This window comes from Ips typographus, linkage group LG1 (assembly GCF_016097725.1).
Source record: "Ips typographus isolate SLU linkage group LG1, UJ_Ityp_2.0, whole genome shotgun sequence".
NCBI classification, from domain to species: domain Eukaryota; kingdom Metazoa; phylum Arthropoda; class Insecta; order Coleoptera; family Curculionidae; genus Ips; species Ips typographus.
Window position 1 is genome coordinate 25836229 of NC_138422.1, and position 12507 is coordinate 25848735.

Consider the following 12507-nt stretch of genomic DNA (forward strand, 5'->3'; position numbering starts at 1 on the left):
TGAGATTGCATCCTATTATACTTGCAAAAAGCAGAAAACGTTTTTAATTTTTGCAAAAATTTGCGTTTATTTAGCCTGAAAACACACGATCCAAACACAAATTTGATAACCATGTTCTTCTTAAGCAGATTTCTTCTTTGTTTAAACCACATATTGTCTTCGTATCTTTTTTACCCAATCCACTGTAGTACTTTACGACAAACCAACATATTACCAAAGGACCGCAAGTAAACCCAAAAATTGCAACATATCCTAACAAATAATAGGCTAAACAGAGTAAATAAGGGATTGTAAGATTAGCCACCAATTCTACTGATTTACTAGCTTGGGGCAATGATTTATCTGATCTGTTCTTCAGTAAGTAATCCCATGTGTTAGTAGTGAGAGTATGAAGGATGAGAAGAGGTACAACCACAATAAAAAAAATTGTTACATTAGGTGCAAAGCACGTTAAGATTGAAAGGATAATTAAAAAAACAATTTGTATTTCAAAGAGAAAATATACTGGGTAATTTTGTACCAAATGATCCTTTAGAGTAATAGTGTAGGAGTTAGAAAAGAAGACTATGCAGTTCATATAGGCTATACTAAAACCCACTGTTACCATACTATCAATGTTATACTTGTGAAGAATAAGTAGTTTGAACTTAGTGAGGAACACCACAAAGCTGGCTGTAAAGCAGTATTTTAAAACAAGCACATCCCAGTTTACCCTCCAATCACATTGATTGAAGTTCTGAAAACTTGATTTTGCAGTTTTTAAAGTTTGGTCTGATAAATTTTCGCATTCCACAGGATCTATCTTTTTCAAAAGAACTAAACAAACCAACATCAAAGCTGAAGACACCAATGCTAACTCAGTTAAGTTTTGTAACAAGTATCCACCCACAATTGGTCCAAAAACCAAACCCAATGCGTTTAACACGTTCACATTTTTTTCTAAACGTTCCCTATTTGACAGGTTCATATCCTTCTCCAATAAAAGAGCATGGCACAGCTTTGGCGTTTGATGAACAGAGGCAAACACCATCCTGGCGAGAACGCACACCCAAAACCGTTTACTTGCCATTAAAATGTGAGTTATCAAAGATACAATCAGTATCACTTTTAGTCCTTGTCTCTTTCCATGTCCCAAAATTATAGTGTTCTAAAATAATTTCAATGTGAATATGGAAATATCTGAGTAGTTAGTTGATTTACATTAACAAGTACTGGGGATAGGGCTTCAGCAAGTAACAATGCAGCAGTAAGTACGCCTTCGGTTAGTAGGGACCCACCTAACATTCGATGGTATGGTCCATTATAACGGTATAACAGTCCGTAGTTGATTGAGTCCTAGAAGTTTACTTTAAAAGCGTAACTACCGGAACGAAAGTACTTACAAGAACAGTGATAAACTGTAAATTTCTGATTGAGATTTTGCTACTCATATTCACAGCAAATTTTGAGCGAGTTGAGGCAGGAATTTGGTTACATATTTATTTCACAATTAAAGATTAATTTGAAAAAGAAAACACAATTTTGACTTTTTTTATGAATGTGGTTGGGTTGATCCAAGTCAACCCTTCAACCTAACTAATTTAAAATTTGTGGGTTATTTTGAATGAGAGAACCAAATCAAGTAACGATATTGTCACACCCGTGTTAGTAGTTACGGTGCACACCCAGTAACCAGCACAGCCAGCAAGGTGAGCATAATGAGGTCGCTGACGAGTAAAAGATGCACCGTAGCTCGACTAAACCACCAAACTCTGGGGTCATCCCCAGGGGGAGGTCGGCGAGCAACAGACTCTAACTTGAAGTGGTGGGACGGCTACCCTCTTAGGATCCCAGGCTGAAAAGAGAAGGGTTCTCTCGCAACTTGAAGTGACCGTTAGAACCCTTAACCCTATCAACTTGGTCCATTGGTTACACCGTACAAGAACACCTTGCGAAGTGAAGTAGACTCGCCCTTCACGTACTTTCATGCAGACGCCGGTGATTACAGTGGCCCCTCTAATCAAGGGGTAAGATTAACCCACTGTATTCCTTAATTTAATCACTTTTACAATAAACGAGGCTTACCTGTGACCTGAGTTGTTTCTCTACCATCCCTCACTACGCACCCTTAAACGTGACAAAATATTTTAAAGAACTCTAGCGCAGGTTTTCTACGGGTTAATGAAATGAATATACTTTTTATACTAGTTTTTTATTAAAGGTCTTAAAGAAGGATAAATAATGTAAATTATTTACAACATTATGCCTGAGAGATGAGAGTTTTCAACAGCGCATCTCAAGAAATAGTGATGTTTAAGAGTTTTATACTTTTTAATGTTGTTTGTATCGTTTGTTATCTTCTTTATTTATTTAATTGTTCTAAATACAAAATTAATGCTGATTGCTCATATAATTTGGAGCTAGTCAGTTTTCAAAACAAAATTTTGTTTAAAATAATGTTTTGGAAGAGCGCCGTAATAATGTCACGTTTAATTTATGAGCCCTTCTGGGTTCACCAATTAAACTGACTCACGACGATAAACGTCGCGCCGGGATCTCAGTTTTAGGGATGGAATCAAACACTGAGCTTTCCTTGCATAACACTTAAATCTATTAAATACGGTATACACAAATGGATGCACAATACGGTTGTAAACATACAAAAAGTTGACAATTAACAATTGTACTTACATAGTCATAGCTAAGGACTTAGCTTTTCCTGGCAATGGCTTGGTCACTTCGCGTTTGAACAACTTTGGAGAACGGACTAATTAACTTGATCTTTTTCCGAGGAGAGTCGACATTTCGACTTCTCGGGTCAGCTGGTCGCACTACCGTTGATCGGTTCACACTTATCCTATACTGCTAAAATCGGCGTATTTTATACCCGATTGATCGGCTGACGCAGTTTGTTATTGTCGCTTGTTTTTCACATTTCTGCAAAGCAGGTGGTGGTGACTCATCACCGATACGGTGCACTCGGTGGATGACACACTCGGTGCAACGTGATGCGACCTTGCCTCGTGCGCTTAATATTTCGCAATCCTCGATGTTTTTTAAGTTAATCAGTCCATCTTTTCAATTAACGGATTTTCCATTCGTGACATATGCCTCCGCCCCAGAAAAACTGGTCCCCAGTTTTATATGAACAATAATAAAAACTTTAAACAATAGAAAAAAAACATATCGTTAACATAAATTCAAAAATGTACATGTGTACATACCAAGGTATTATGATAAATGGTTAGTAGGTTTACATATGTGAGTATTTCATGGTACTCAGTTAAGTTTACAATCATGTCTTAATAATAAGTTAGTACTTATTCCAACAAGAAACCTAATATTCGGTTCCGGCAATGGCAGAACAAAAAAAAAATATTGCAACACTGAGAAAAGTTCAATAGAGGCTTAGTCCTATGAGCCAAACTTCGCATTTCACATCACTGAACACCATTGTGATCACTGTTCCATAAATATTTGTGGTGTGGGTCGATCAATGAATCGATGATTCGGCTAGCTTGGACCTTCGTATTAATGTACAGGCCCATCGGGAGTTCCAACAACAATAATGGCTCATCATAGTTCGCCTCTTTCTTACATAGCCCTCAGTGTTACATGAAATATAAGACAAAAGGTTAGTATGTGTTACTTAAGGCTTAATATACAATATTATGTCTTATAACAAAATTAATTTGAGCATCATTTGTAACCTTTATTTATTTGTTAGTATGTACGATCCATTTTCCATTAAAAAATAAAAAATGGAACGTGTGAAATTCATTTTCCAAATGCTGTAAAGCAAGGAATCCCGTGTATGCACCGCGTAATCACAATTAGTCATGTAAACAACGTCGAACTTTTATGTTAGTAGCTCGTTATCAACCAACAAGATTGTCGGAGCGTCGTGTCAGGAATACTCGCCTCTTCAGCGAAACATTTTTATCACACCTATTAGTTCATGGCGCTAAAAAAATAATTTGATTAATTTCATGACTAGATTATACTCGCTATTTGGGGATAATATGACATCATACATTCCAAATTTTTTTTATTGTATATATATTTTTTTATATATCATCCACTTGTGTATATCACGTCTGTATCAACATATGCATATATATATAGCCATTAAAATACAAAACAATAATGAGGTAACATAAATTAAATTGCAGATCTCATAGCTGCTGATACGTAGCATATGGCCCCATGTTGTCAAATGGTTCCAATTGCGCGATAAACGGCTGTGTTACCGCGTGTCTAAGAACTTCTTCAGTTTGTTGCTGATTAATGGACCCCCCTTCTTGCACCTGCGCCAGGTTTTCCGGATTCGGGCCTAGTGCCGGATTGCGGTCGACCTGACTTGTGTGTGATTCAGGAGGTCCAAATGCACCTCCAAAAGATGTGCCAGCAGAATTGACTTCTGATATTCCATCCCTTTCTTGCGTTTGGGGCACTACTGGTACCCGAAACTGATATGTCATATCATGCGTCACATAAGCATGCGGATATGGCGGATGACCTGGTTGACTCAAAAATTGAGTTCTCCCGTACACACATGTAGCACAAGGACATCCTTGCACAAATACATTTTCCCATGCTCGCCAAAAATCCTCAGGTCGATATTGAGGTTGTTGGGGTGATATGCAAATTGCACAATCACATGTCGAAAACGGAGTAGGTACCCCCTTGACGTACTTTCTCGCTAAGTAGCAGTATGGTATACTCCGTGTGAATAATTTGAGTCCACAGGCCAAGTAGAGATTTTGTAATCCCCAATAATTGTATTGGTACCACTTGATCAAACTCTCCTTGCAGTTCCCACAAGTGGTACAGTGCCAATTTGTATAAATACAGTTTGGTGTTTATTTCGGTAACACACCTAATATAAAACAAGAAATTCACGATCCATTCCATTTTTGGCACTTTCGCGAAAATTATAGGTCAACTTCACCCAACTGTTACTTCACGACCAATTTCTAAAATGACACTGTAAATTGTTGTCCCATTCGGGTTTATTTAAACGAATCTAGTAATTAGTCATTATTCATAACTGCGCGTAGCGATGAATCAAATTTGTCTTATCGCTCGCGAATTAGTTGCTTTCTTTACCAAATGCATAAACAACTATATGGTCAAGGTGATTATTACACCGACAACATCATTATTTATCTTTATTCGTTTGTAGGTACCTACATTACAATAACAATATTCAATGTTTTTATTTCCATTACATGTAACCATTTTTTATCACATAGGGAAAATTAAACTGATATCTGTTCTTGAATTTTAAGAATTTGCGCAATAAAAATTCAGACGCAGATAACAGAATAAAATCCTTGGGCCCTGTAAAAATAGGTACATAGCTCAATATGTGGAGCCGTACATTATAATTGTTACTTTGTTTTAAACATTATGCTTAATTGCATTTTTGCATTTTATGCATTAATCGGTCTGCAATGAACAATGTCTGGTCTCATTAAGATATTATTCCGAACTGGCCAAATCAGCGAATCCCATGGGTTTAAGCATGGTGCACCATTTAACTGTTGGGAAAACATTTCTCTGATAACCTTAACATTTGACAAGTTCATCGTCTGGAAGCATTTTGCAAATTTCAGCATCCTGGCTTTCCGGTGGAGAGGGATCTGAATTGTATTTATACGGTTTTCTTATCACATTCTCCACAGTTCGTCCTCTGACCCACACGAAACTTTACCTTCCTTTTTCGTGTGTGTTTTGTTAGTGCATTCACAGTATTTTTGTAGTGCATCGTGTCATTTTTGAAAGTAAGTATAAGTGGTTTTTTTTTTTTTTCCTTTTTTTTATTCATCATTTCGATATATTTTTCCTTCCAAAGAAAAATTCTCTTTGTTTCGCTATCCAATGTTAACAATATCTTCCCTTTCAGATGGAACCTGGAAGTGAAGTCGCCACCAAAAAGGGCCGGGGCCGGGGCCGCGGTGCCGGTCTGATGGCCCTCTTGGCTGCCCAGCGGGCCCGACGCACCGTGGGTGCGGCCAGCCTCAAACTGGGGCCAGGAGTGGAAGCTGGTCCCTCTGCGGCCAGCGAGGCGGAGGCTCCCCCTCAAGTGGCAGGTGAGGTGGAGGCTCCTCCTGAGGTGGCAGGTGAGGTGGAGGCTCCTCCTGGGGTTCCAGCATCCCCAGAGGAAGACAGAACAGAGGAGGAAGGCGGCGTCAACGACGCCTCAATAGCGGTGGCGCCGCGTTTGGCTGTTGAAGCCATAGGCAGCAATGCAAAGACAGTGAACTTTTATTTTTTTTAAAACAAAGAAAATAAATTATTAACCGAAATGCTTGTATTATTTTTGTTGCGGGGTTCCTTCTGGTGTCCATGGGTCATGGTAATGTAAAATTCTGCTTACATGGACCACTTCAGATTTTGGCGAAATGCCCTTTCGTATCTCATAGTCCACATCAGACATTTTCCGATTTATGTAATAAGGACCAAACCATCTAAGCAGTAATTTTTCACTTTTTCCTACTTTCCTGATAGGAGTGAAAACGTCTCCCCCACTTGGTCCCCCACTTCAAATTCAACATGGCGGTGTTTACAATCATAACGTAATTTATCTATGTCTTGACGCCGTTTTATATTTTCAACTGCCAAATTTCTGACTGCTAAACCAATGTCTCTAATTTGGTCGCTATTACTACTTTCTAAGGGTGGCAACAAGTTTGCTTCTGTTGGTAAAATAGGTTCTCGACCGTACACCAGCATGAATGGTGAGAATTTAGTACTATCTTGTTTTGCAGAATTGTACGCAAAAGTCACATGTGGAAGATATTCATCCCAATTTGATTGATCAGTATTAGTATACATAGATAACATATTGGCTAAAGTTTTATTAAATCTTTCCGTTAAGCCATTAGTTGCGGGATGATATGCAGTAGTAAACTGACTCGTTGTCCCCATCTTTTTTAGCAATTCCGTAACCAATTCTGATTGAAAAACTTTCCCTCTATCGCTTAACAATTCCTTGGGTGCACCGTGTTTTGTAATAATTCTCTCCAGTATAAATTTCGCTACAGGTCCGGCTTTGCCGCTCGGTAATGCGTCAGTCTCCGCCCACCTTGTGGCGTAATCTGTCGCTACTACTATCATGGTTTTGCCGCTGCTACTTCTGCGAAACGGACCTAACAAATCTATTCCAACTTTTTCAAATGGGGTGCCAACTGGAATAGGATGTAACAGACCAATAGGCTTTTGATTTTGTTGGCCTTTCCTGGCCTGACAATCCGGGCATCCTTTTACAAAACGTTCCACGTCCTTTTGCAACCCTTGCCAATAGTATCTTTGTTTTATCTTCGCTAGGGTTTTTGACAATCCCAAATGGCCACTCAGCGGTTCTGAGTGGTGGGAGTACAAAATTTCCCCTATTAACTGTTGCGGTATCACTAAAAGTTTAGTCCGGCCCACTTCATGCGGGTTTATACGGTACAAAACTTCTGACTCAAGTCTAAAATTTTTCGCTTGCTTACGTATACCAATTGTAGCTTCTTCAGGATGTTTTATAGCCTGAATTATTTCCAAAATGTTTTTATCTTTTGCTTGCAATTCTGCAATGTTACGCATATCCAATAAAAAGGTTGGTATTTCGTCAATTTCTTGTACTTTCGTATTTGCTGGCAAAACAGGATATCTGCTTACGCAGTCTGCATCTCTGTGAGCAATTCCTGATTTATGATGTATTGTGTAGTCAAATTCAGATAACTTTAACGCCCAATGCGCTAAACGTCCAGTAGTCTCTTTCAAGGTTTTTAACCAACATAGCGCATGATGATCAGTCACTATTTTTATAGGTTTTCCATAAATAAAATGTCTAAAATAGGATAGCGCCCATATAGCTGCTAACCCTTCAAGTTCTGTTATCGAATAATTCTTTTCAGCTTTACTAAGGCTTCTACTTGCATATGCTATTGGGTGTAACGCATTTTCATGATCTTCCTGCAATAATATTGCTCCGATTCCATCTTTACATGCATCTACCCTCAATTCACATCCTTTATTTGGTTGAAAATGTGCCAAAACTGGTTCACTAATCAATTTTTGTTTTAGTGTTTCAAATGCTTTGTCATGTATGTCCCGCCAATCAAATTTATTTTGTTTCTTTGTTAGATCATGTAAGGGACGTGCAATTTTTGCAAAATTTTCTATAAATTTCCGGTAGTAGTTACAAAGTCCCAAAAAACTTTGTACACCCTTTACATTTTTTGGCCTTGGAAAATTTTCGATTGAAACTAATTTCGATTTATCTGGAAAAATTCCATCTTTCGAAATTGTATAACCAAGAATATTAATTTTTTCTTTTAAATATTCACATTTTTTAGGTTTTAGTGTTAAGCCTGCACTTCGGAGTCTATTGAAAACTTTACGTAATTTTTCCACATGTTCATCTATCGTTTTAGAAAAAATTATAATGTCGTCCATGTAAATTAAAACTTCCTTCCATTTTAAATCTCTAAACACTACATCTCCTAACTGTTGAAATGTTGCCGGGGCATTGCACAATCCAAAAGGCATTACATTAAATTCCCATAATCCGTGACCTGGCACTGTAAAGGCAGTAAGTGGCTTACTTTCTTCTTTTACTTTGACTTGCCAATAACCTGAATACATGTCTAACGATGAGAAATATTTGGCGTTTCCTAAGTACGTCAAAATATCCTCAATATTAGATCCTGACCATGAATTTTTTACCGTCACATTGTTTAACTTGCGATAATCCACGCAAAATCGTGTCTCTCCCGACTTTTTCTTTACCAATACGACGGGACTTGCCCAGGGCGAGTTACTTTGTCTTATTATGTCGTATTGTTCCATTTCTCTTATCTGTTCATCTATTATCTCTCTTTCTTTTTGTGCCACTCTGTAAGGTTTCTGTTTTATAGGTTTAGCGTTCCCTACATCGATTTCATGTTTAATGACATCGGTTTTTCCCATATATTTTGGTGTTTTTGAAAAAACGTCACTATATTCTGAAAGTAATGTCTGTAATTTGTTACACAATTCTGGGTTCGTTATATTGCTTAGATTATGGTCATTCATGGTAATCATTTCTTCATCATCTTCAGTTTCATCAATAAAATGAACTGGAATTTTTGTTATATCCATTTCTATATTTTCCTGTAAATAACCGATTGTGGTATTTTTCAATATGAACACTTCTTTAAACCTCATATTATTAATTTTGATGTACCATTTGCCATTTCTTACAAAAATATTTGAACAAATCAACCCTTTTGGTCGTAGGTATTTATCGTTCTCGATAAAGCAGTACTTCGTGAACTCGTGCGGAGATAAGGCACAGTTCAGTCGTAGAGCTCGAATCAGATGAGAAAAGGCCACCGCATCATCAATGACGCAGTTTTTAAAACTATTTCTTTCTCCTTCTACAGTTGCCGTCGCATTAGATATAATCAGAGGCGTCCTATTAAAATATTCCCGAAAATATATTGTTAAGCGGTCAAAAAGCCACTTGGCAACGTAGTACGGTTTTTACTTGGACACAATTAAAACAGATGCGGCAGCGGCCAGGTACATTTGGACCTTTTTATATGCTTTTACTAGCCGGCACTCTAAACGGTGTTGCCAAGTTTAAAAAAATGTAGTGGCGGACAGGGAGACTTAGGGGGTTAGGTTAGGTTCCGTTTTAGTCTGGTGTTTTGGTTGTATTGTTGATGGTCGCAGTTGAAGTTCACATAGTGTTATGAATAAAAAACGTTATTTTGTCAAAATGTCTTTCAAAAAGGTTGGAAAGAAAGGTGTTATCATATACAGCCAAGGCCGTGAAATCGTCAGTAACGTCTTACAATTTATGAAGAAAGAAGCAGAAGGAGTTTCCATTCCTTTGAAAAACTTGTTGTCTTTTATTTTCTTTATTAAAAACGACGAAAATGTTACATTTTACTGATAAAATAATAGCACGCCACTGACTGGCTGCAACAACTTGGAAAGTAACGAGAGCAGCAATATTTAAAGCGAGACGTACAGAGATCGTGACATCATCGTTTGATGACGCCTGTGGCCTTTTCTTAGCTGATTCGAGCTCTACCGTTATCTCGCGACCAACCTCGACCCTGTAGTCGGTTTCAAGTGCAACCTTCAAACTTCGCGCGGTTGACTCAATCTCGACGTTCGCAAATACCTTATTAGTATCTTCCATTTGTTCTATTTCCCCTATGTTGTTGTTGACATTGTTGCCAAAATGTAAAATCAATGGGTCAAGTTCATGGTATAATGTCACAGTATTGGTATTATAGTCAATCAATGATTTTTTACTAGCCAAAAAGTTATGTCCCAAAATTAAGGCTTTTGATAAATTTTGCACCACTAGTGCCTCAACGAAAATAATTGTGCCATTAACCTTTATAATTACCTCTGAATTGCCGAGAGGTTGAACTGGATAACCTCCTGCGGTTACCAGTTGTATATTGTCTTGTAATCGTCTCATGTTACTGATATAATCTATGTCGACTACATTTTTACAAGCTCCTGTATCAAGTAAAACAGGGACGTTATCTTTATCGTTAACTGTGATAAGTTTGATATGTACTATTAATGTTTGTCTACTGGTGCCCGTAGATGACAATTGGACAATTTCGGTCGGGCTTCTTAGTTTTGAAACTGTCCTCTGTCGTTTGGGTTTCTTCGGCCTTGAGGTGCATTCCTTTGGAAAGGCCTATTATTGAAGTTACAAGACACATGACCGGGCCTACGGCAATCAATGCAAATAACCCGGCCGTCGTGCGTTCTCGTACGAGGCAAATAATTATTGCTATTATTATTCCTCCAGTTCTGATTTCTGTTCCCGTTAAAAGTATCCTGGTTCCGGGGTTGTTGCGAATTGTTTCTTACAAATTGTCGCCCCCTATTGAATGAGTTGTTCCTCGGATTATTTTGATTTGGTCTAAAATTATTCACCCTTGGAACATAGGTATTTCGTGCTTGATTTTGAATCGTATTCGAAAAATTCCTATTAAAAAATGTCCGTGGCCTGGTGTCATTCCAGGTCCTTTGCCGGTTTGTTGGGTTATTACCACTGTTACTGTTACTGACTGCCGCAGATACTGACAATAAAGCTGTACTCTGTGTCATTTGGTTTACCAATGTCCTTTCTTTTATATCGCTTATTTTAATGACCAATTGCTTTAAATCGTTAAAATTTCTATTGCTAGAACTAAGCAAATAATACATCTCATAGTAAGACGGATGTAAACCATTTTCAAAATGATCCCTAAATGCGTCAAAAGTCATTTCTGGGTCAATCTCGTTTGCGATTGCCAATAGATCATAATAGTACTTTTTAATGTCTTCGACGTCCTGCTGTTTGCGGGTGTTTAATCTAAATTTTAACTTTCGGAGTGGCTGTTCTCCTGAAAACTCTTTCAAAAAATCTGATTTAATATTCAGCCATGTTTTCATCTGATTCTCTGGCTCACTAATATAATTACTAAACCACGTATGGGCTGGACCTTCCAAAAAATTAGCCAAATAAGATATTTTATGATTTTCTGACCAGCTATTCACAATCGCTGCTTTTTCGTATTTATTTATAAAAATACTGGGAGAGTCAATAGAAGGGTTAAATGTAGATGGGCATGTAAACTTTGGGGTGGCAGGAGTTTTTGGCTCAGCCAAAGCTGCTTGTAAAGTCATGTTAGCCATTACTAAAATATCGTTAGGGCGTATGGCACGGTTTCTTTCCCGAATCACAGGGGGTGGGCAAGAATTATTAGAACTTTGTAATAATTCTGAGGGGCGGGATTTTGGTGGCACTACCACTTCTAAGGGACTTTCCTGCCAAGGATCCTCTGTTTCACGTGGTTTTGGCGGAGTTCTACTTAACGAAGCTCTTGGTTTGAAATAAACTTCCGTAGATTGGGGCTTAGAAGTCGAAGCCGAGGCTTGGGAAGTTTGAGCTTGAACGCCCACGACAGTATTGTCAAGAGTATTTTCTTCGTCCTCACTGCCTGTCAAACAAACTGAACTGGGTTTGTCAAGCTTTTGTTTGTGTGAAGAAGTTGCTGTTTGTGTCGGAGCAGGGAAACTCACAGTCGAACTGTGATGCTCGGGTTTAAAATCTTTTAACTCTTTTATCACCTTCTCTGGGTTTCGACCCCTAGCGATAGCTTCACGTAACACGAATTTTTCTTTTTCCGACAAACTTTGAGCCCTACTCCCTACTGGGAGTTTTTACTCGATCTTTGTCACTAGACTCACTCATGGACAATTTTTAAATTCATTTATGTGCTATATTTATTTTTTTTCAAATTATTTTTCAAAAGATTAAATTAAAATTTTTTTAATTTAATCTTGGCTATAATATATACATTAGATTACTTTTATTGAACATTATAATAATTCATGTATGTAATTGATCTATTCCCATCTAAGAACTTGTCATATCTATGACCAATGAAAAATGATAAATGATCTGTCTGTCTAACTGTCTCATTCTAACTTTCGCCAAAACCTGAAACAAAAAATACGTAACTGATCTAAGTGACA

General features: G+C 37.8%; 2 protein-coding genes across 3 annotated transcripts; one reads left to right on the forward strand and one right to left on the reverse strand.

Annotated features, from left to right (window-relative positions):
• Positions 1–66: 66 nt before the first annotated feature.
• On the reverse strand, positions 67–1583 carry LOC145725917 (uncharacterized). The gene is made up of 4 exons (XM_081974869.1): positions 1383–1583; positions 1201–1335; positions 521–1147; positions 67–75 (listed from the first exon to the last, which is right to left on the reverse strand). The coding sequence occupies exons 1-4, from the start codon at positions 1428–1430 to the stop codon at positions 67–69; spliced, it is 819 nt and encodes a 272-aa protein (XP_081830995.1). The 5' UTR covers positions 1431–1583.
• Positions 1584–5281: 3698 nt separating this feature from the next.
• LOC145732065 (uncharacterized) lies at positions 5282–6349 on the forward strand. 2 transcript variants are annotated; one of them, XM_081984105.1, is made up of 3 exons: positions 5282–5765; positions 5888–6067; positions 6098–6349. In XM_081984105.1, the coding sequence occupies exons 2-3, from the start codon at positions 5888–5890 to the stop codon at positions 6260–6262; spliced, it is 345 nt and encodes a 114-aa protein (XP_081840231.1). In that variant the 5' UTR covers positions 5282–5765; the 3' UTR covers positions 6263–6349. The 2 variants fall into 2 exon arrangements, with proteins under 2 accessions (XP_081840231.1, XP_081840227.1); XM_081984101.1 differs by having other exon boundaries at positions 5888–6349.
• The last annotated feature ends 6158 nt before the right edge of the window (positions 6350–12507 follow it).

Coding starts and splice junctions, on each gene's coding strand:
- LOC145732065 (XM_081984101.1), top strand. CDS start 5,888: ATGGAACCTGGAAGTGAAGTCGCCACCAAAAAGGGCCGGGGCCGGGGC.
- LOC145725917 (XM_081974869.1), bottom strand. CDS start 1,430: ATGAGTAGCAAAATCTCAATCAGAAATTTACAGTTTATCACTGTTCTT. Junction 1,336..1,382: donor TACAGTTTATCACTGTTCTT/GTAAGTACTTTC, acceptor GTAAACTTCTAG/GACTCAATCAACTACGGACT. Junction 1,148..1,200: donor TATCCCCAGTACTTGTTAAT/GTAAATCAACTA, acceptor AAATTATTTTAG/AACACTATAATTTTGGGACA.